The sequence below is a fragment of the Megascapheus bottae genome, chromosome 8 (assembly GCF_031878675.1).
Source record: "Megascapheus bottae isolate mThoBot1 chromosome 8, mThoBot2.hap1, whole genome shotgun sequence".
In the NCBI taxonomy this organism is placed as follows: domain Eukaryota; kingdom Metazoa; phylum Chordata; class Mammalia; order Rodentia; family Geomyidae; genus Megascapheus; species Megascapheus bottae.
This window is the reverse complement of record NC_143516.1, coordinates 68,597,373-68,619,010: the sequence shown is the minus strand read 5'-3', so window position 1 is coordinate 68,619,010 and position 21,638 is coordinate 68,597,373. Positions and strand designations below refer to the sequence as shown.

Below are 21,638 nucleotides of genomic sequence, written 5' to 3'. Positions count from 1 at the left end.
CAGTGTTTGAGGCATGGTTTGGAGCGTTTTCGGCGCACTGAAATGGAGGTGTTCTCAAGAACGCAGGTTATTCGACGGAGCCAGGGACAAAGCTGGAGAGGGGAGATCCCAGCCTATAGAGGAAGCCAACTCGTACCTACACACTAGTTCAAGACACGCCCCCCAGGTAAGACAGCGAGTTGGCCAATCCTGGAGGGGCCCGCCCACAATGCCCGTGAGCCAATGGCTGCGCAGCAAGAGCAGGGCGGGGCGCGGCGGGGCTCGCGGGCCTCTTAAAGTAGCGGCTGCGTGGATGCCCTGGCACAGGGTTTCTACGACGGCCGGCGGGGTGGGCGGGGGCAGAGCCCCACGGAAACTACGGGGCACACGCGGGATCTTTCTCAGAACCATGTCCAGACAATCGGCAGGAGCCAACGCCCCCCGCTGGGTCGTTGCTTCCCGCCGGAGCTCCACGGGGTACCGAGGTCAGGAGCAGCGGCCGGCAGGGGAGCCCAGTAGAAGAGGTCGCGGAGGAAGCCGGGGCCGGCGCGGGGGAGAGTGGAGGGAGGCTCCTGGGGCCCCGGAGGCCGGGTCCGCCGGCCGTCGGGAACCGCCGCTCTGCTTCCGACTGAAGAACGACCTGGTGGGCGTCGTGATCGGTGAGCGAGTCGGGAGAGCGGGGCGGGGGCGGCGGCGGGGCGGGGGCGGCGGCGGGGGGCGGGGCCGCCGCCTCCCCGGGTGCTCAGGCTCCGTCGCCGGGTGTTTCCGGAGAGCAGCCGAGACGTCGGGCTTCCTGGGGAGCTGCTCAGCATCGGCCACGTCTTGCCCTAAGTGTTAACTTTCCCTGTCTTCATTGACCCGCAGGAGAATGACATCTGTTTTTCCTAGTGCATGTTGACTCACAAATTCATTGTTTAAAAGAATTGGAGATAACATTTTTAAATTACTACGGTGTGCATAAATTATGACATTTTGCCCATAGCGTATTATTAGAGTTCACCTTTTTTTTTTCTTCTGTGATGATGCTGGGGCTTGAACTCAAGGCTTCCTTCAGATTTGTCTGCCGAGGCTTTCTTTGAACTGTGATCCTCAGATCTCATCCTCCTGGGTATATGTTTTAGCAGCTCTGAGCCACCCTTAACTGGGTAGTTAATACTTTTGTTTTCTTCGTGTGTTAGTGTGTGTGTGAGAGAGAGAGAGTTAATATTGTGTTTTATTCCTGTGTGTGTATGTGTGTATGGGTATGTATGTATGCATGTGTTCCTGTACCTGCCTGCTTGTGCCTGTTAACTAGAGCTTGATCGCATGGCCTGAGCACTGTCACTTAGCTTTTTCATTCAAGGCTAGCTGTCTCACAACTTGTACCATAGTTCTACTTCCTGCTTTTTGGTGGCTGGGGGTTAAGAGTCTGACAGACTTTTTTACCTGGGATGGTTCTCAGATCTTACCCTCCCGAGTAGTTAGGATTATAGTGCCTAGCTTTTGTTTTAGTTTGGAAAAAAAAAAAAAAAAGACCTGTTTAAGACTATGTAGGCTGATATTTACTAGTGCAGTATAAAGGCTGATGAGTACAATATCTGGAAATTCACTAGCTAGAAAAGACTAATGATCAGGCACAGATCTCAAGAGTGGTGTGCCTTAAAAAAAACAGCACTTTTGCAATTGGAAACCAGTTCTAACCATACTTACTTAATGTTGGATCTGCAGTGTGTGTGTGTGCGTGCGTGCGCATGCATGCGTGTGCGTGCGTGCGTGCACATCTGCACATGCACCTACTGGATACTGAACCCAGAGCTGGAACAAAAGAAAGAACGGGTACCCTGACAGGAATGAGGCACTCTTGCTGTGGTTTTTATATGCATTTACCTGATTAGTGATGTTGAACAGTATATGTACTTGCTGATCATTTTGTATCATTGGAGAAATATCTATTCTGTGTATTTAAATTCTTTGCCATTTTTCTATTCTTGTTTTTCTTTTTTTTGTTGTAAAGTTAGAGATTACATTCAAGAAATCAGGTGTTTTAAGTATTTGCTCCCTCACTGAACCCTAATTTAGCCCCCATAGTCTTTCATGTAAGCGTGTGTTTATGTATGTGACATACTGAGAATTGGACCCAGGATCTCAAGAGAGGAGTATAAATAAATAGATAGATAGATAAATAAATAAATGAAAGCAAAGTGGGGAGAGGAGAGGACTAGAAGCAGAAATAGAAATATTTCCCTAACTGTGACTTTGCGTAGATTTACTTCAAATCTGTATTCTCCCTGCCTCCTCTTTTCAAGTAGTTCTGATTATAGATATGTTCCACTATGCTTGTCTTTGCTTTTTTTTTTGCCATCTTAGGGCTGAACTCTTTTTTGCTCAAGGCTAGCACTCTACCACTTTGAGCCACAACACCATTTCCTGGGTTTTGGTGGTTCATTGGCAAGCAGAACCTCACAGACTTTCTTTCCTGAGATGGATTCACACCATGATCCTCAGATCTCAGCTTCCTGAGTAGCTAGGATTGTAGATGTGAGCCACTGGCACCCATCCTTTGTTTTGTTTTTGTTAATGCCAGTACTAGGACTTGAACTTTGGGTGTGAGTACTGTCCCCTAGCATTTAGTGCTGGTGCTTTTTGGTGCTTAGCTTTTTGAGGCTGATGCTCTACCACTTGACCCATTTCTTCCAGCTTTTTGTTTGTTAAGAGATAAGAGTCTCATGGACATTTCTGCCTGAATTAGCTTCAAACCTTGATTCTCACACCTGTTTCCTGAGATTGGCCTTTTTAGTGGAGAGCAGTATGAAGGTTTGAATGCAGGGCTTTGTACCTGATGTGGCTCAGGCACTCTGCTGATGAGCCACGCCTTCAGCCATACCTTTCTTTTTAAAAACAGGTCGTGGAGGGACAAAAATCCGAGAAATCCAAAATACAACAAATACCAGAATACAGGTAAATCATCGTTGTTCTAAGCCCTCAAAGCATTGTTCATTCAACTTGGTTTTCTACTCAGTTTATTAATATACTGTAGAGTAAGTTGTCAGAACTTTCCATATAACATTCTCCAGAATTTTTTTTTTTTTTTTTGCCAGTCCTGGGCTTGAGCTCAGGCCCTGATCACCACTTCTGGCTTTTTTCTATGTATGTGGTACCGAGGAATCGAACCCGGGTCTTCATGCAGGCTAAGCAAGCACTTTAACCACTAGGCCAAACTTCCGGCCCGCCTTCTCCAGAATTTATCTGGGTGGTAGCCTGGTCTAGGCAAAAAGTTTTGTGACTCTTAGAAATAAAATAATCCTAGGGCCGGTAGTTTGGCCTAGTGGTAGAGTGTTTCTCTAGCATGCACAACGACCCAGGTTTGATTCCTCCATACCACATACATAGAAAAAGCCAGAAATTTTGGTGTGGCTCAAGTGGTAGGGTTCTTGCTTTGAGAAAACCCAAGGACAGAGCTCAGGTCCTGAGTTCAAGCTCCAGGACTGGCAAAAAGAAAAAGAGAGGCAGGCAGGCAGGCAGGCAGACAGACAGACAGACAGACAGGAAGGAAGATCCTAGCTACCCAGGAGACAGAGATCTGAGGATCTTGGTTCAAAGCCAGCCCAGGCAGGAAAGTCTTATCTCCAATTAAATACTCAAAAGCCAGAAATGGCACTGTGGGTTTAAGTGATAGAATGCTATCCTTGAGCACAGAGAAGCTCAGGGACAGCACCCAGGCCCTGAGTTCAAGCCCTGCAACCAACCAAAACCAAAATAAAAAGAAGTAAAAATTTTTCAGATAGCTGGGTGCTAGTTACTCATGCCTGTAGTCCTAGCTACTCAGGAGGTTGAGATCCAAGGATCATGGCTAAAGTCCACGAGACTCATATCACTGCGAAACTACCAAAAGTAGAACTGTGACTCAAGTGGTAGACGGTGCCAAGACCCTGAATTCAAGCCCCACACCTGACTCCCAAAAAAGTGTACAAACCCTAAATTCAAGCCCCAATACCAACATATACAGAAACACATAAGCAAACACACATACACCCTAAAATAATAGGTAATATCTCAGCTGTAGTGATGCTTATAATCCAAGTATGCATGAGGCAAAGGCAGGAGAATCTCAAGTTCAAGGTCAACCTAGATTACAAAGTGAAATGCCGTCTAAAAACCAGGCACTGGTGGCTTGAAATCCTAGCTACTCAGAAGGCTGAGATCTGAGGATCACAATTTGAAACCAGCCCAGACAAGAAAGTCTTTGGAGATTATTTCCCATTAACCAGCAAGAACGCTGGAAGTAGAGCTGTGGCTCTAGTGGTAGAGCACAGGCTTTGAGCAAAAACGACAAGGAACATTTCTCAGGCTCTGAGTTAAAGCCCAACTCTCAGTATATACATATGCATGCACATATATTCTCTCTCTCTCTCTCTCTCTCTCTCTCTCTCTCTCTCTCTCTCTCTCTCTCTCTCTCTCTCTATCTCTCTCTCTCTCACACACACACACACATATGAAAGAGAGAGCTCTATGAGATATTGCTCATGTCCAAAAAATAACTTCTTCCCTGAACTCCCTACCTAAATCCTTGACCTGATCCTGTATTCCTAATCTTCCTGAAGGTAACTGATATTGCTGATTGTCTCCCTGGCTCATCCCTCTCTCCTCTGCTGCTGAGTTGTGTCTGTGTACTTTCCAGGGGGAAAGCTATCCTTTTCGTTTTCCCTAAACGGTTCATCCTGCTTCCATGCTTGTCTCCATGGAACTCTTCCACTGCCATCAGCACTCTTTCTGCAGCAGATGTGATCTGTTCCTTTTCCGCCTAAGAGTTTTATTTGGTTGGTTTTGTCCTTGGTTTTTGTTTTGATGTTGGTTCTGGGTCTTGAACTCAAGGCTTGGGTACTGTTACTAACATTGGCTTTTTCATTCAAGGCTGGCTTTCTACCACTTGAGCCACAGCTTCACTACCAGATATTTCGTGGTTAATTAGAGAGTCTCAGGGACTTTTCTGCCCAGCTGGCTTCAAACCAAGTTCCTCAGATCTCAGCCTTCTGAGTAGCTAGCATTACAGGTATGAGCCACCATGCCCAGTTTCCATCTACCCCTGAGGCAAACTCTACAGTATATATAAACAGTGTTCACTCATACAAGACATTTAGACACTGGATGACAGTCATACTGTGATTTCTTTGCTTTCATCCTGTTGGAAAATTGGAGCAGGTGAGGAGACTTCAGTCTCATCTATTTTTCTCCTTGTATATAGATAACAAAAGGAAATCCTGAGGCAGAAGTCAAAATTTTTGGCAATAAGGCAATGCAGACAAAAGCAAAAGCAATGATAGATAATTTTGTTAAAAAACATGAAAATTACAATCCAGAACACAAAAGTGGTAAGTAATGTTTGCTTACTGAAGTACATTAGAAAATAAAACTTTGTGTGTGTATGTGTGTGTGTGTTTGTGTGTGTGATGCTGGAAGACTTGAACTCAGGGCGACCTCCTACTTGCTCTGCTTGTTCGGCAAGGGCCTGCCACTTGACTCATGCTTCCAGCCTAGCTTTTTGCTATATGATTAGAAATTTAACCCCAAGGACTTTTCTGCTCAGACTGACTGCAAACTGTGGTCTACCAGAACTCAGCCTTCTGAGTAGCTAGAATTACAGCTGTGAGCCACCATCGCCTGGCTTAGTCTCTTAAGCTACTTAATTAGCTGGGTGCTGGTAACTCACACCTGTCGTCCTAGCTACTCAAAAGGCTGAGATCTGAGAACTGTGATACAAAGTCAGTCCAAACAGGAAAGTTGATGAGACTCTTGTCTCCAAATATACACCCAAAATCCAGAAGTAGAGCTGTATGTAGATCAAGTGATAGAGCTACCAGCATTAGGTGGAAAAGGTTAGGGACAGCACCTAGGCCCTCATAAGTACAAAAGAAAAAGAAAAATAACTTAATTTTGTTGTTGTTGGTGGTGGTGGTTGTGGCGCTTGAACTTTGGGCCTGGGCGCTGTCCTTGAGCTCTTCAGCTCAAGGCATACCGCCCTCCCTATCCCTTGAGCACAGCACCACTTCCAGTTTTCTAGTGGTTAATTGGAGATAAGAATCTCTTGGTCTTTAGTACCCAGGCTGGCTTTGAACTGAGATCCTCAGATCTCAGCCTCCTGAGTAGCTATGGTTACAGATGTGAGCCACTGCACCTGGCAAAAAGTACTTACATTTTTTAATTCTTTTTAAAATCTCAAATGTGTTTATACTAAAAGGGGGAAAGAAAAAAGAAATAACACGATGGAACCTTGAAAACCTGCATTCAGATAAACATGTTTTCTCTTAGTATTTCTAAGAAAAGAAACTTTAAATGCCAGGGCTCCATTTCATCTCTTTCCTAGGTAATATCTGCCTTCATAAAACTATTATGACAGTATGTTAATACATACTAGACACTTCATATTATTTTTTTCCCTTCTTCAATAAGCTGGGTTTGTCCGAGACAGTAAACAATAACAAGTTAGCCTGACTGTCATGGTAGTATAAAAGCTGCATCTGGGTGCCAGTGGCTCTGCCTGTAATCCTAGCTACTCAGCAGGCTTAGATCTGAGGACTGCAGTTCAAAGCTAGCCAGGCACAAAAAGTGTGTGAGACTCTTATCTCCAATTAACCACTGGAAAATCAGAAGTGGTGGTATGGCTCAAGTGGTAGAGTGCTAGCCTTGAGCTGAAGAGCTCAGAAACAAATCCTACCACTAAAATAAAAATTGGTTCTAGCTGGGTACTGGTGGCTCATGCCTGTAATCCTAGCTACTCAGCAAGATGAGACCTTAGGATTGTGATTGAAAGCCTGCCCAGGCAGGAAAGTCCATGAGACTCATCTCCAGAGATCAACTGGTACTCTGCAAGTGGCACTGTGGCTCAAAGTGGTAAAGCACTAGCTTTGAGCAGAAAGGCTCAGTGCCAGCACCCTGGCCCTGAGTTCAGTCCCCCTGATCAAGAACAACAATAACAACAACAAATTTGTTCCAGCTGGGCCCAAGTGGTTCCTGCCTATAATCCTAGCTACTCAGTAGACTGAGATTTGAGGATTGCAGTCCAAAGCCAGTCCAGGCACTACAGTCCGTGAAACTCTTATCTCCAGTTAACCACCAGAAAACCAGAAGTGGTGCTTGACTCAAGGGGTAAGACTGTAAGCCTTGAGCTGAAGAACTCAGAGACAGTGCCCAGAGTTCAAGCCCCACAACCGACCAGCAAAAAAAATTTTTATTTGTTCTGATCCTAGGGCTTGAACACAGGACTTCATGTTTTTTGTTTGTTTTTTTGTTTTAGCTTTCTGGCTCAAGGCCTAGTGCTCTACCACTAACACTATAGTTCCACTTGGAGATAAGAATCTCATGAACTTTTCTGCTCCGGCTACCTTTGAACCATAATCTTTAGCTCTCAGCCTCCTGAGTAGTCAGGAGCCACCAACACCCAGCTTCAAATTCTGTATTTCAATATTAGCATCCTATTATTAATAAACATAGATTCGATTGCGATTTCTTACAAAATTAACTTTAGAAGACTATTTTTTAACAGGTGTTGTTGAGTTTCAGCCTTCTGTTGGAAAAGAGGCAAACGCAAATGACAGTGGAACAGACGATCAGCCACTGATAGACTGGGACCAGATTCGAGAAGATGCTTTGAAGTGGGAAAAAAAAAAGTGGGCAGGTCAGTGTAACACCCTGATATTTACTTGTGGTTTTAGGGCTTCTTATTCTTATTCTGGTCCTTAGGTTTGATGAAATGTCTGACTTTTAGTAAGGAACTCTTTATGATAAATAACCAAAACTTAATTTGGCTTTAGTTCCGAGATCACTAGAGCTTCTATATTGCCTGTACTATGACTTGTTTTCTAAATGCAAAAGCAAATGTTTTTTGTACTATTTGAAATAATTCATTGCAAAAAATTAAGGAAATATAAAGGAGCTATATATTAGTGGCTTACATCTATAATTCTAACTACTCAAGAGTTTGAGAATTGAGAATCACAATTCAAAGCTAGTCCTGACAGGAAAGTCCATGAGACACCCATCTCCAATTAACCACCAAAAAGCCAGAAATGGAATTGTGGCTCAAGTGATAGAGTGCCAACCTTGAGTGAAAAACTCACTGGGACAGTGCCCAGGTCCTGAATTCAAACTCCAGTACTGGTGCAAAAAGTAAATATAAAAGAAAATCAACCCCTAGGAGAAAATGTGAAGGGAATAAACATGAGAACCTCAAGGTGACATTGCTGCTCTGATGAAGCAAAGATGGATTTCATGTTCATCTTAGTTTGATGAGGAGGAAACATTGTGTGCATATATGACCATCAGAGTGAAACTCTTTTGTATACTAATCAAGAGGTGGTATTAGGTACCCACAACCTTAATTACTCTGGAGGCTGAAATCTGGAGGATTCCAGTTTGAAGCCAGCCCATGGAGAAAAATCTGAGAAACTTCATTTCCAAAATAAGCAAAACTCGAGGCTGAAATTGTGGTTCATGTGATAGAGCACTAACCTGCCCAGCAAGCAAGTCCCTGGTACTGGGGAGAAATAATATGAAGGAATGAATAATATAAAGGAAAAAATTGCTCACTACTCATACTGGCCCAAAACTAAAAAGTCACAAGTTTTCAGAAGGGTAGGATAACAGTTCCTGAAAAGGATAGATTTTTGTTTTTATGAAATGTTTGTATTTTGTTAAAAGATGGGCTTAGCTGTAATAATTCAGATTGTTATTGAACTTCTTCTGTACCCCAGACTGGCCTTGAACTCATAATCTACCTCCCTTAGCCTCCAGGTTGAATTTTAAGTGAAATTTTTCCGGTGCTACATTACATTAATGTGTATAATAAACCTGGGCACTGACTTTTTGTGTGTCACTATTGGAACTTGACATCAGGACTTGATGCTGTGATGTGACTTTTTCACTCAAGGATGTTGCGCTGCTTCATGAGATGTACCTCCACTCCTGCCTTTTTTTCTGATTAATTGAAGAGTCTTAGGGACTTTTCTGCCCCAGGCTGGCTTCAAACTGTGACCCTCAAATCTAAGCCTCCAGAATAGCTAGGATTATAGGCATGAGTCAACCCCGCTTCAGACACTGGTCTTGTCTATCAGAATATGTCAGCAGTGCATCATCTTTTATTTAAAATTTGAAAGCTAAGTCCTAGCCAGGAGGCTAAGATTTTAGGATCACAGTTCAAAGCTAGCCTGCACAGGAAAGCCCATAAGATTCTTTATTTCCAATTAACTACCTCTTCAAAAAAGCCAGAAGTAGAGCTGTGGCTCAAATGGTAGAGCATAACCTTAAGCAAAAAAAAAAAAAAAAAAAGCTCAAGGAGGGGCTGGTGGTAGAGTGCTTACCTAGCATGCACCAAGACCCAGGTTCAATTTCTCAGTACCACAAACATAGAAAAGCCAGAAGTGGTTCTGTGGCTCAAGTGATAGAGGACTAGCCTTGAAGAAAAAGCCCAAGGATAGTGCTCAAGCTCTTGAGTTCAAGCCCCAGGACTGGCCAAAAACAAAGCTCAAGGACAGTGCCCAGGCCCTAAGTTCAAGCCCCAGAATAGGCACTGGGAAAAAAAGAGACTTAGACCCTCGTATACACTGAACAAAATATTGGTGGGATGACCAGCACCTGTGGATGTTAAATTTCCAGATACAAGATGTGTTGTGAAGATTTATTATACATGAAACTAGGAGAACGATTTCACTTTGGAAGATGAGCATTTAAGAAAATTAGTCTCCATTCCATGACTAAAGATAATAAGTCTGTGTCTCAGAGACAGAAAAAGAATCTAAATTTAATTCATTATTGGTAATGGTATGGGATTTGTGGCTCAATACTTACCTTGTGTATCCAAAGCCAGGGTTCAATTCCCAGCACTTAAAAAAATTAAAGATATGAATCTTCAAAGAAAAATTAAAATCAGTTTACTATGTTTGAAAGTTGTAGTGGTTGCTGGGTGCCAGTAGTTCATGTCTGCAATCCTAACTACTCAGGAAGCTGACATCTGAGGATCATGGCTCATGTCTGTAATCCTAGCTACTGAGGAGACTGAGATCTGTGGATCCAGGTTCAAAGCCAGCCTGGGCATGAAAGTCCACGAGACTCATCTCCAGGTAACCACCAGAAAACTGGTAGTGGCCCTGTGGCTCATGGGGTAGGGTGGTAGCCTTGAGCTGAAGAGCTCAGGGACAGCGCCCAGGCCCAGAATCCAAGCCCCACAACTGACTAAAAAAAAAACAAAGAAGTTCTGATGGCTTGATGTCTTGTAGAATCATGTTTTCCCTTATTTAAAATTAGAGTACCAAAATGCCTTTCTTGGGTAACGAATGTAATTGAAAGGTAAACCAAAAGGAGTATTTGTAGAGGTGTGGGATGTATGTGTGTGTGTGTGTGTGTGCGCGTGCGTGCGTGCGTGCGTGCGTGCGTGCGTGCGCGTACTACTTCAGCTTGACTTCACTGGGGCCTCCTTCTCTTGTTTTGTTGTTGTTGGTTTGTGTGTTTCTTTTGGCTAGTCCTAGGGCTTGAACTCAGGGCACTGTCCCTGAACATCTTTTTGTTCAAGGCTAACACTCTACCACTTTGAGCCACAGTACCACTTCCAGCTTTTTCTGTTTATTGTGGTGCTGAGGAATTGAACCCAGGGTATCATGCATGCTAGGCTAGCACTCTACTGCTAAGCCACATTCCCAGCCTTCTCGCTTGGTTTTTTAGCTCAGTGCTAACACTCTACCACTTAAGAATACCTCCACTCTGGTATTTTTCTGGAGCCTCACATACTTTTCTGCCCAGGCTGGCTTTGAACCATGATCCTCAGACCTCAGGCTTCTAGTAACTAGGATTAATGATATTGTTTGTAGTGGGAAACTATAAAATTGTCTTAAGATTTATTCATGGAGAACTTAGTACATTTATGGAGAACTTAGTACATATTTTATACAGTACTTTTTTTTTTCCTGCTAGTCTTTGGGCTTGAACTCAGTGCCTGGGCACTGTCCCTGAGCTTCTTTTGCTCAGAGGTAGACTCTGCCACTTGAGCCATATCACCACTTCTGGCTTTTTCTTTGTATATGGTACTGAGGAATTGAACCCAGGGCTTCACACATGCTAGGCACACACTTAACACTAAACCACATTCCCAGGCCACCATAGTACATATGAATTTTATATCCATTTCTATAGCTTTGAAAAAATGTTAATGAAATATCAATCCTCATTATTTATCATACTTTGGATTTATATCTTTGTTCTCAGATTTACCTCCAATTAAGAAAAACTTTTACATAGAGTCAGAAACAACAAGCTCAATGTCACAAGTACAAATAGACAATTGGAGGTGAGTAATTTTATTACCTCAGTAAGTGGGGGAGGCGTTGTTTGGTGTTTCTTTTTAATGCTAGTTTGGGGGCTTGAACTCAGGGCTGGGGCACTGTCCTTGAGCTTTCTCAAAACTAGCACTCTACCAGTTGAACCACAGCGCACCAGCTTTTTTTGTGTATGTGGAACTGAGGAATTGAAACTAGGGCTTCATGCATGCTAGGTGAACACTCTACCACTAGACAACACTCCAGGACATTAAGTGTGTTTTTATATAGTGTGTTATATAGTGTTGTTATTTTGTTCAGGTGCTAGTGCTTGAACTCAGGGCCTGGCCTTGAGCTTTTTCTTTCAAGGCTGGCATTTGAGCCATAGCTCCATTTCTTGATTTTTGGGGAGTAATTTAAGGTAAGAATCCCATTGACTTTTCTTACTCAGGCTGACTTTGAACTGGTATCCTCAGATCTCAACCTCCTATATAGCTAGAGTTACAAGTGTGAGCCACCAGAGCCTGGCTAAACCCTCTTTTGTTTGGTTTTGGTTTGTTTTTTATTCATAAGGCACAATATTTTTTATTAAAAGTTTTTATTAACACTGGGTTTTTACATCATGTTTCAAACGTCATGTTCTACAGACAAGTATTTAAGAAAAGAATCTCTGTATACAATCACTGGCAAATAAATTTAAAAATATAATTAAAATTAAGCTGAGAGTTTGTAAGTCATAGATATATTCGATCTATATAATAAATCAATATATGTCTATAGAATATATATCCCATCGTATATATAGATATATTTATATCTCCAAATTCATGTCAGTGACCTGGAGTCCATGAGTATTAAATCATCACTCTTGTATTGTTTAGATCTAATACCCAAGGAGACCATGTGCCTTTTGTTTCTTTGGTCTTGGCCTATCTCACTCAACATGATTTGCTCTAGTTTCATCCACTTCCCGGTGAATGCCATTATTTTATCTTGTCTGGTGACTATGTAGAATTCCATTGTATATATGTATCACATTTTTTGTATCCATTCATCTGTAGTGGGGGGTTGTTTCCATTGCTTGGCTATTGTGAAGAGTGCAGAGATGAACATAGCTAAGCAGGTGTCCTTATCATATCATAGGTTATGATTCTCAGGGTAGATGCCCACGAGTGGTATGGCTGGGTCGTAGAAAAGGTCTGTTTTTAGTTTTTTGAGAAACCTTGAAACTGCTTTCCAGAGTAGCTGTACTAATTTACATTCCCACCAGCAGTGCAGTAGGGTTCCTCCTTCTCTATATCCCCGTCAACAATTGTTGTCTGAATTCAGAATATTGGCCATTCTGATTTGGGTAAGGTGATATCTCAGGGTTGTTTTTATTTGCATTTCCTTTATGACCATGGATGCCAAGAATTTTCTCATATGTTTTCTTTGCCATTTTTACCTCTTCTCTGTTAAGTCTTTCTTTAGTTCCCTTACCCATTTAATGATTGATGAAGCATAATATCTTGATAAATTTTATGTGTTTTATTTATACTATGAAAAATAGTTACCTGAAATAATGTTAAAGTATTTTAAATAAAAGACTAACAAAATATTTGTTTTGAAATGTTAGTATTCTAGTATCACATACCACATTCTGTGTCACTTAGGTTGGTACATTAAAGAATTTACTTTGAGTACATTCAGCCTAATTCACACACTGTGTTGCGAATTAAATTCTTTTTAAAAAGTGAACATGAGGGCCGGGAGTTTTGCCTAGTGGTAGAGTGCTTGCCTAGCATGCACGAAGACCCGGGTTCGATTCCTCGGTACCCCACATACATAGCAAAAAGCCAGAAGTGGTGCTGAGGCTCAAGTGGTAGAGTGCTAGCCTTGAGAAAGTCCAAGGACAGTGCTCAAGCCCAGGACTGGCAAAAAAAAAAAAAGTGAACATGATAGAAAAGTTCACTAGGAAAGGAATACACTTTCAGTAGCTTTAAAATGGGTAGTAGAATTAACTCTTAAGGCAAGGAATTAATATGATTGTATTTGAAGTGTACTTGATGTGATTGTATTTGGATACACAAATGTTTATTCAGTTGAAAACTTGATTGCATCCTACAGGATATGTTTTCAAGCATTGGTATTGAATAAAACATATTGCAACCTGCCTGTAATCCTAGCACAACAAAACAGAAAGCAAACCATACTACCATGTTTGAAGCTGGTCTATTATTGCGTTTAGAGTAGCCATATGTAGCCACTGAGTGTGGGGGGCTTAAGGGGGGATATTGTATGCCAGTAATAGATCTTGAACTCAGGGCCTGAGCTCTGTCCCTTAGCTTTTTCACTCAAGGATGGCACTCTACCACTTCTAGTTTTTTGGCGGTTAACTAGAAAAAAAGAGTCTCATGAGTATTTTTCTGCCCAGGCTGGCTTTGAACCTTCATCTTCAAAGCTCAACTCTTGAATAGCTAGGATTACAGGTGGAAGCCACCAATGTCCAGCTAGTAATTCAGTAGTTAATCTGACTTGTTTAAGGGAAGAACTAGAGGTACTAACGGAGACCCCAAGTGACGTGAACCTCATACAAGATAGTGATCCAGGCTGGGCACAATAGCTACTCAGGAGGATGTGAGGATCACAACTCAAAGCCAGCAGAACACAAAAGTCCATTAGACTCTTATCTCCAATTAATCACCAGAAAACCAGAAGTGGTTCTGTGGCTCAAGGGGTAGGGCGGTAGCCTTGAGCTGAAGAGCTCAGGGACAATACCCATACCCAGAGTTCAAGCCCTTGACCTACAAAAAAAAAAAATGGTCCTACAAGACAATAATGCATCAGAAAACTTTCTTTTGCTGCATGTGTGTGTGTGTGTGTCTGTGTGTGTGTGTGTCTGTGTGTGTGTCTGTGTGTGTCTGTGTGTGTGTCTGTGTGTGTGTCTGTGTGTGTATTTTTTCCAGTCCTGGGCCTTAAACTGAGGACCTGGGCACTGTCCTAAGCCTATCAGTCCCTGCTGCATGAGTTTGCTGAGGAGTTGTGGTATTGTGTAAACAGACCTACTCTGTTGCCATCCAAAAAATAGGCATTGGTCCAAGAGTGTGGCCTAGTGGTAGAGTGTTTGCCTAGCATGCATAAAGCCCTGGGTTCCATTACTCGGTACCACATACACAGGAAGTGGTGATGTGGCCTAAGTGATGGAGCACTAGCCTTGATTAAGCTCAAAGACAGTGCCCAGGCTCTGAGTACAAGCCCTAGAACTAGAAAAAAAAAAGAAAAGAAAGAAAATAGGGCATATAGACAGGTGCTGTTGGTTCACGCTTAAATCGTACCTACTCAAGACCTAAGGATTGTGGTTGGAAGCGAGCCCTGGCAAGACAGTGAAACTCTTATCTCCAATAAACGTCTCAGAAAAAGCTGGAAATGTCACGGTGGCTCAAGTGGTACAGCATTACCCTTGAGTACAAAGAGGCTCAAGGAGGAGCCAGGAGTTTGGCCTGGTGGTAAGAATGCTTGCCTAGCATGCAGAAGAGTTCTGTTCCTCGGTACCACATACATGGAAAAAGCTGGAAGTCAGTCAATGCAATGGCTTACACTTGTAATCCTGGCTACTCAGGAGGCTGAGATATGAGAAACTCTTTGGAGCCAGCCTGGACAGACAAACCTGGAAGACTCTTATGTCTAATTAACCATGAAAAAGTGAGAATTAGAAGTATGGCTCACCTAATAAAGGCCTAACTATGAGCAGAACAGCTCATGAGAGCTCACACACACACACACACACACATATACATTCACATTACCAACATACTCAAGAGGTCAGAGTAGGTGTCAAGAAGCATACAAGACATACATGTGTCCCTCTCACCATGTCCTAAATGATTTGGGGCTGGGACATTTCCTGCCCCTGTTTTATAGTACACTACTTAGAAAAAAAGCTTACCAGGTCTGAGGTTATAGCTTAGCGGTAGTTTGCTTACTAGGTACATGACTCTCCTTCTCCAGCACCATTTTTGCCCATTTTACTTTTTGTTTTGTTTTGTTATATGTGGATGCATCCATTTCATTTTTTTCATGACTGTTTTGTTTTTAATTTTTTTTTGTAAAGGTGATATACAGAGGAGTTACAGTTGCATAAGTCAGGTAATGAGTACATTTCTTTTTGAACAGTATTACCTCCTCCCTCATTTTCTCCTACTTTTTCCCCTCCTAAATCCCCTCTACCCCAAGTTGTAAAGTATCACAGTTGAATTGGTTCACCCTTTGTCTGCTTTTTTTTAACGAAAAATAAATAAAAACAGAAACTAACCAGATGCCAGTGGCTCATATCCGTCGTCTGAACTACCCAGGAGGCTGAGATCTAAGAGTCACAGTCATAAGCCAGCCATGGCAGGAACGTCTACACCTCTTTCTTATGTCCCATTAACTACTAAAAGGCTGCAAGTGCAGATGTGGCTGGTACTATAATTGGAACTCCAGGCCTGCACTTGTTACAGTTGAACCTTGCCACCTACTAGCCCTTTTGGCTTTATGTCTTTTTAACTACTTTTTTTTTTTTAACCACCATCTTGGGGCTTTCTTAAAGATGGAACTTAGCTGGGTAGGGTGGCTCACGTCTGTAATCCTAACTACTCAGAAGACTGAGATTGTAGTTCAAAGCCAGCCAGGGCACTAAAGACCATGAAATTCTTTTTTCTTTAATTGCTGAAGAAGTTTTTTATTGTAATGTATAGAGGTGTTACACTTATATTCGCCAGATAGAATGTGCATTATTTCTCACACATTAATACCCCTTCTCATATTTTTGTCCCCGTTTCTCTCCCCCAACCCCCTTCCCTCTTCTTATTTCCCCCCTTCCCTTTCCTATTTCAAATAAAAACATAAACATACATACAATATACCAGGTAACAAAGTCACATACTGTAATAATATGATATTAACCAAAGGGCAACAGAAGAGAAGAGAAGAGAAATAACATAGTACATTAAGAATAACAATCACACATTATAAAGCTCTTGTTTCCATATCCTGGAGGTCCTTTAGCCTCACCATATATGGCCTTATGTATCTAGACTTTGAGCTATTGCAATCCTCTGCTAGGTAAGTCCTAGGTTTGTACTAACTATTATAAATGAGGGAAACTATTGAGCCTATGTTCCTTTGGGTCTGGCTTCACTTAATATGATTTTTTTTCCAAGTCTTTCCATTTCCTTACAAATGGGGTGATGTCATTCTTTCTGATAGCAGCATAGAATTCCAGTGTGTATAAATACCACATCTTGTTGATCCACTCATCTACTGAGGGACATCTGGGTTGGTTCCATATCTTGTCTTGGTAAATAGTGCTGCAGTGAACATCATTGTGCTAGTGGGCTTAGTATGTCCTTGTTTTTGGACGATTGGGTAAATGCCAAGGAGTAGAATTGGGTCATAGGGGAGTTCTATGTTTAGTCTTTTGAGGAACCACCATACTGCTTTCCATAGTGGTTGAACAAGTTTACACTCGCGCCAACAGTGTAGTAGTGATCCCTCCTGGCCACATCCCCTCCAGCATCTGTTGTTGGATTTTTTGATCATGGCCATTCTAACTGGAGTGAGGTAGAATCTCAGAGTAAGACCATGAGATTCTTATCTCCAATTAACCATTAGAAAACTGGAAGTGGGGCTGAGGCTCAAGGGGAAGGGCAGTAACCTTGAGTTGAAGAGCTCAGGGTCAGTGCACAGGCCCAGAGTCCAAGCCCCACAACTGACCAAAAAAAAAAAAAAAAAAAGCCAGCCTATGCAGAAAAGTCCTTATCTCCATAGCCAGTCACAGTGGCTCATGCTTGTAATCCTAGCTTCTCAGGAGGCTGAGATCTGAGGACCATGGTTCAAAGTCAGCCTGGGCACTAAAGTCCTTAAGACTCTTACCTCCAATTAACCACTACAAAACCAGAAGTGGCTCTGTGGCTCAAGGGAAATAGTGGTAGCCTTGAGCTGAAAAGCCCAGGCCCAGAGTTCAAGCCCCACAACCGACAGAAGAAAAAAAAAAAAAGACTCGTCTCCAATTAATTATTCAAAAACCTAAAGTAAAGCTGTGGCTCAAAGTGTTAGAGTACTAGCCTTGAGCAAAAGAAACTCTGGTACACTTCCTAGGCCTTGAGTTAAAGCTCCACAACTATAAGAGAAGAAAAAAAATCAAGGTCATGGCTCAACAGTAGAAGGCCAGCCAAGCAAATGCAAGGCCTTGACTTCAAACCACCAAAAAGAAAAAAGATGGAACTGTTCCTAAGCAAATCTTCATCTTTTTGCCTTAGTGAGTTTCCAGGTTGTGTTAGACATTTTTTTCCTGGGGTTTGCCTGGGCTACATCCTTATACTTAAAGGTCTTTTATGTAGCTGGGATGACAGGTCTACACCCTCATTCTTGACTTATTGAATAAGATGGAGTCCTCCAATTAAAATCCCCTGGGGTGCTAGTGGCTTACTCCTGTAATCCTAGGTATTTGAGAAGCTGAAGACCAAGGGGATCACAGTCCTAAGTCAACTCAAGCAAAAAAGCCAAGAGACTTCATCTCCAGTAATGAACCTGGACTGGAGATATGGCTAGAGTGCCAGCTGTTGGCAGGCAAGCCAAGCAAGAGAAAGCCCCTGAATTCGAGTCCTAGAATCACCACAAAGGAAGAAAACACACATAGATCATTGCAAGTTCTCAACTTTCAAACTATGAAGCCCATGGTTTTCTAATTTTATTTTTCATGATCTTTCATTTTTGTTACTTTTATTGGTTCATTCATCATCCATATACTGTAACTTGGTGGGCACCCATTTCTGTTTTTGAAACATCTTTGAAGTATATCTCAAGCTGGCCTTATTCTGTGATCCTTCTGCTTTGACCTCCTAAATGTTGGAATTACAGGCTACTTCTTAGTATGTTTCACTGTGAATTTTCTAACAGCTTGGTTTTAATCTGTTGCAACTGAATTTCTAGAAATGACCTGAACAGATTTTTAAATTTTTCCTTGGGGAGTAAACTTATTAATCCTTACATTTTTCTGTAAAGGAAAGAAAATTTTAATATAACATGTGATGACTTGAAAGATGGTGAGAAACGCCGTATCCCTAATCCTACGTGTAAATTTGAAGATGCCTTTCAAAGTTACCCTGAAGTGATGGAAAATATTAAAAAGGCAGGTTTTCAAAATCCAACCCCAATTCAGGTATGCTTTCTATAAATTCTCACATTTTGCTGAATGGGAATTTTTTCCTCCCTCAAGCAGTATCTTACTGTTAAAAGTTGCATACAAAGTGCCATGGCTCTTGCCTGTAATCCTGGCTACTCAGGAGGCTAAGATCTGAGGGCTGATGTTTGAAACTAACCTAAACAGGAAAGTCTGTGAGATTCTATTTCAAGGCACAAGAAAATTTAAAACATACACACACACACACACACACACACACACACACACACACACACACACACACACACACACACACACACCTGTTGAAGGGAGCTGGAAGAAGAGGGACAATAAGAGATGCCAGAAAAAGATGTGCTTGCTTTTATATTTTCATATTTATCTTATTTTCATTGCTTTTCAGTCACAGTCATGGCCAATAGTTTTGCAAGGAATAGATCTTATTGGAGTAGCACAAACCGGAACAGGGAAGACACTGTCGTATTTAATGCCTGGATTCATTCATCTAGACTCTCAACCAGTGTAAGAATTCCGTTGGCTGAGTTTTCTTCACAAGGGTTTAATTGATGCTTGGAAGGTTGCCAGAAAATATACAAGTATATCATGCCAAGGAAAATATTCATTGGGGAAACAAGGCTGGAGGAATGGCTCAGCAATAAAGCACCTGCCTAGCAAGTGTGAAATCCTGAGTTCAAACCCCCATACCACCAAAAGAAAAAGGAGTGCCCTAATTGGGAAAACACTTTCAGGAAGCAATAGTTTATGTCCATCAGAAGTCTTAATTGAGAAATATGGTCATCACACTATTTAAATTGTCCAGTGTCTAATTTTTTAAATAAAACTAGACAAGTTGTTTCAAACAGTTCTCTATTTTAGTGAGAAGATGTTTGACATTTAAACTAAATGTTAGTGAAGAAGTTATGTTAAATAAAATGGTCAATAGGCCTTCATTGGCTATTAGGAACATTGGGGCTAGTCATGTCCTGTTGGACACTGGAGTTGTGAGTATGTGGCTTGATAGGAACTGTGTCTCTGTCATCTGAAACAATTTTTAACAACCTATACAAGTTGGACGCCAGTGGCTCACGCCTGTACTCCCAGCTACTCAGAAGGCTGAGATCTAAGGATCATGATTTAGAGCCAGCAGGGCACAAAAGTCTATGAGACTCTTACCTGCAGTTATCCACAAGAAAACCAGAAGTAACACTGTGGCTGGAGTGGTAGAGCAATAGCCTTGAGCTGAACAGCCCAGGGGCAGCACCCTGGCCCAGAGTTTAAGCCCCATGACCGACCAAAAAAAAAAAGCAAAAAAAAAACCCAAAACTATGCAGCTGGTTTTGGTGGCACTTATGCTTGTAATCTTAGCTACTCATGAGTCTTGAGACCTGAGAATTACAGCTCAAAGCCAGGCTGGGTAGGAATGTCCATGAGATTTTTAACTACCAAAAAGCTGGAAGTAAAGGTGCAGACCACTAGCCTTGAGCAAAAAAGCCAAGCAAAAGTATGAGGCCCTGAGTTCAAGCTCCAGTACACACAGACATTCAGGAAGAGAGGCAGGCAGGCAGAGGAGGAGGGAGGGAAGGAAAAAAGAAAACACTGTCAAGCTACCATATGCTTTTTCTTATATATATTTGAATTACAATCAGTAAACCAAAGTCTATACATACTGAGGGAAATTTTACTCCTAAGCTGACAGCACAACTATGTCTGACTATGTCTGATTTTGACACTCGCTGCTGCCAATCTTATACTGAGTCCAGGCTCTAGTACTTCAAAAATTAATTGATATTGGGGCTGGGAATATGACTTAATGGTAGAGTGCTTGCCTAGCATGCATGAAGCCCTGGGTTCAATTCCTCAGTACCACATACACAGAAAAAGCTGAAAGTGGCACTGTGGCTCAAGTAGTACAGTGCTAGCCTTGAGCAAAAAAAGGCTCAAGGATAGAGCCCAGACCCTGAATTCAAGCCCCATGATTAGCAGTAATAATAATAATAATAATAATAATAATAATAATAAAACACATTTTGCACTGAGTGAATGAATCATATGTCTGAGACAGGAATTTTAATATAAATGTTTCCTTTTCAAAGAGCTAGAGAAGAAAGAAATGGACCAGGCATGTTAGTGCTTACACCTACCCGGGAATTAGCTCTGCAGGTAGAAGCTGAGTGTTCAAAATATTCATATAAAAATCTTAAAAGGTAAGTCATATTCAGGAGCATTTCTATACATATGTATACATGCATCAAGGGAAAAATTTTATTTATTACGACTAAAATGTTTTATGATCCTAAAGATCAAACAAACCTTGAACTTGATAGTAAGTTGATGTTCCACCACTGAGTTATTACTCCCCCGGCCCTATAAATTAATTTTTAATCAGTTCATAAAAACAAAATCATACTTCTTAATAGAATAGCAGATGATATTTCAATATGTGTATATTGTATGGTGTTGAAATCAGATTCAACATCTTTCATCTTTTCCCCAACATTTAACTTGATGGAAAATTATAGCTTTTTTTGATGGGGGGAGCTGTCCTAGGGCTTGAACTCAGGGTCTGTAATCCACCCCTGATTTTCTTTTGCCCAAAACTAGTGCTCTGCTACTTCAACCACAATTCTACTTCCAGATTTTTGATAGTTTATTGGAGATAGGAGTCTGACAGACTCTCCTACCTGGGCTGTCTTTGAACTGTAATCCTCACATCTCAGTATCCTGAGGATTACAGCCATAAGCCACTGGCTCTTTGTAGCATTTCGATACATATTGTCATCTGTAATCACCCCCACTGAACAACTAAACTACAAGATTCTTTTTTTTTTTTTTTTGCCAGTCCTGGGGCTTGAACCCAGGGACTGAGCACTGTCCACTGTCTTGGGTTTTCTCAAGGCTAGCACTCTACTACTTTAGCCACAGCACCACTTCCGGCTTTTTTCTATGTATGTGGTACCCGGGCCTTTGTGCATGCTAGGCAAGCACTCTACCACTGGCCAAACTCCCGGCCTCAAGGGTTCTTGCTTTTATCTAACTTAATGTTCTGAATTTCATAACTTCATCGTGGGTCAGGCATCTACCCCACTCCTGATCCAGTCAACCAGCCACAGCTATGTTGAAGTAATGGTATAAGCATGGTTCATTTTATTGTATACCTATATGCTTAGATTGCTTGGGATTTTGATTTGTAATAGGTTATTCTCTGCCTAAACGTGAACCTC

At 41.8% G+C, this 21,638-nt stretch overlaps 1 protein-coding gene across 3 annotated transcripts in view; it reads left to right on the top strand.

Moving 5' to 3' along the window:
* Positions 1-317: 317 nt before the first annotated feature.
* The window catches only part of Ddx43 (DEAD-box helicase 43), a 37,520-nt gene continuing 16,199 nt past the window's right edge, over positions 318-21,638 (top strand). The window contains exons 1-8 of one of the 3 annotated variants that reach the window (XM_090337734.1): positions 318-638; positions 2,861-2,916; positions 5,201-5,327; positions 7,499-7,630; positions 11,209-11,290; positions 18,282-18,438; positions 18,821-18,939; positions 20,511-20,621. In XM_090337734.1, the coding sequence (XP_090193860.1) occupies positions 389-638; positions 2,861-2,916; positions 5,201-5,327; positions 7,499-7,630; positions 11,209-11,290; positions 18,282-18,438; positions 18,821-18,939; positions 20,511-20,621 (1,034 nt within the window). In that variant the 5' untranslated portion in view covers positions 318-388. Of the gene's footprint in view, positions 639-2,860; positions 2,917-4,911; positions 5,009-5,200; positions 5,328-7,498; positions 7,631-11,208; positions 11,291-18,281; positions 18,439-18,820; positions 18,940-20,510; positions 20,622-21,638 lie in introns of those variants that run through there. The other 2 variants (XM_090337736.1, XM_090337735.1) reach the window with 2 other exon arrangements.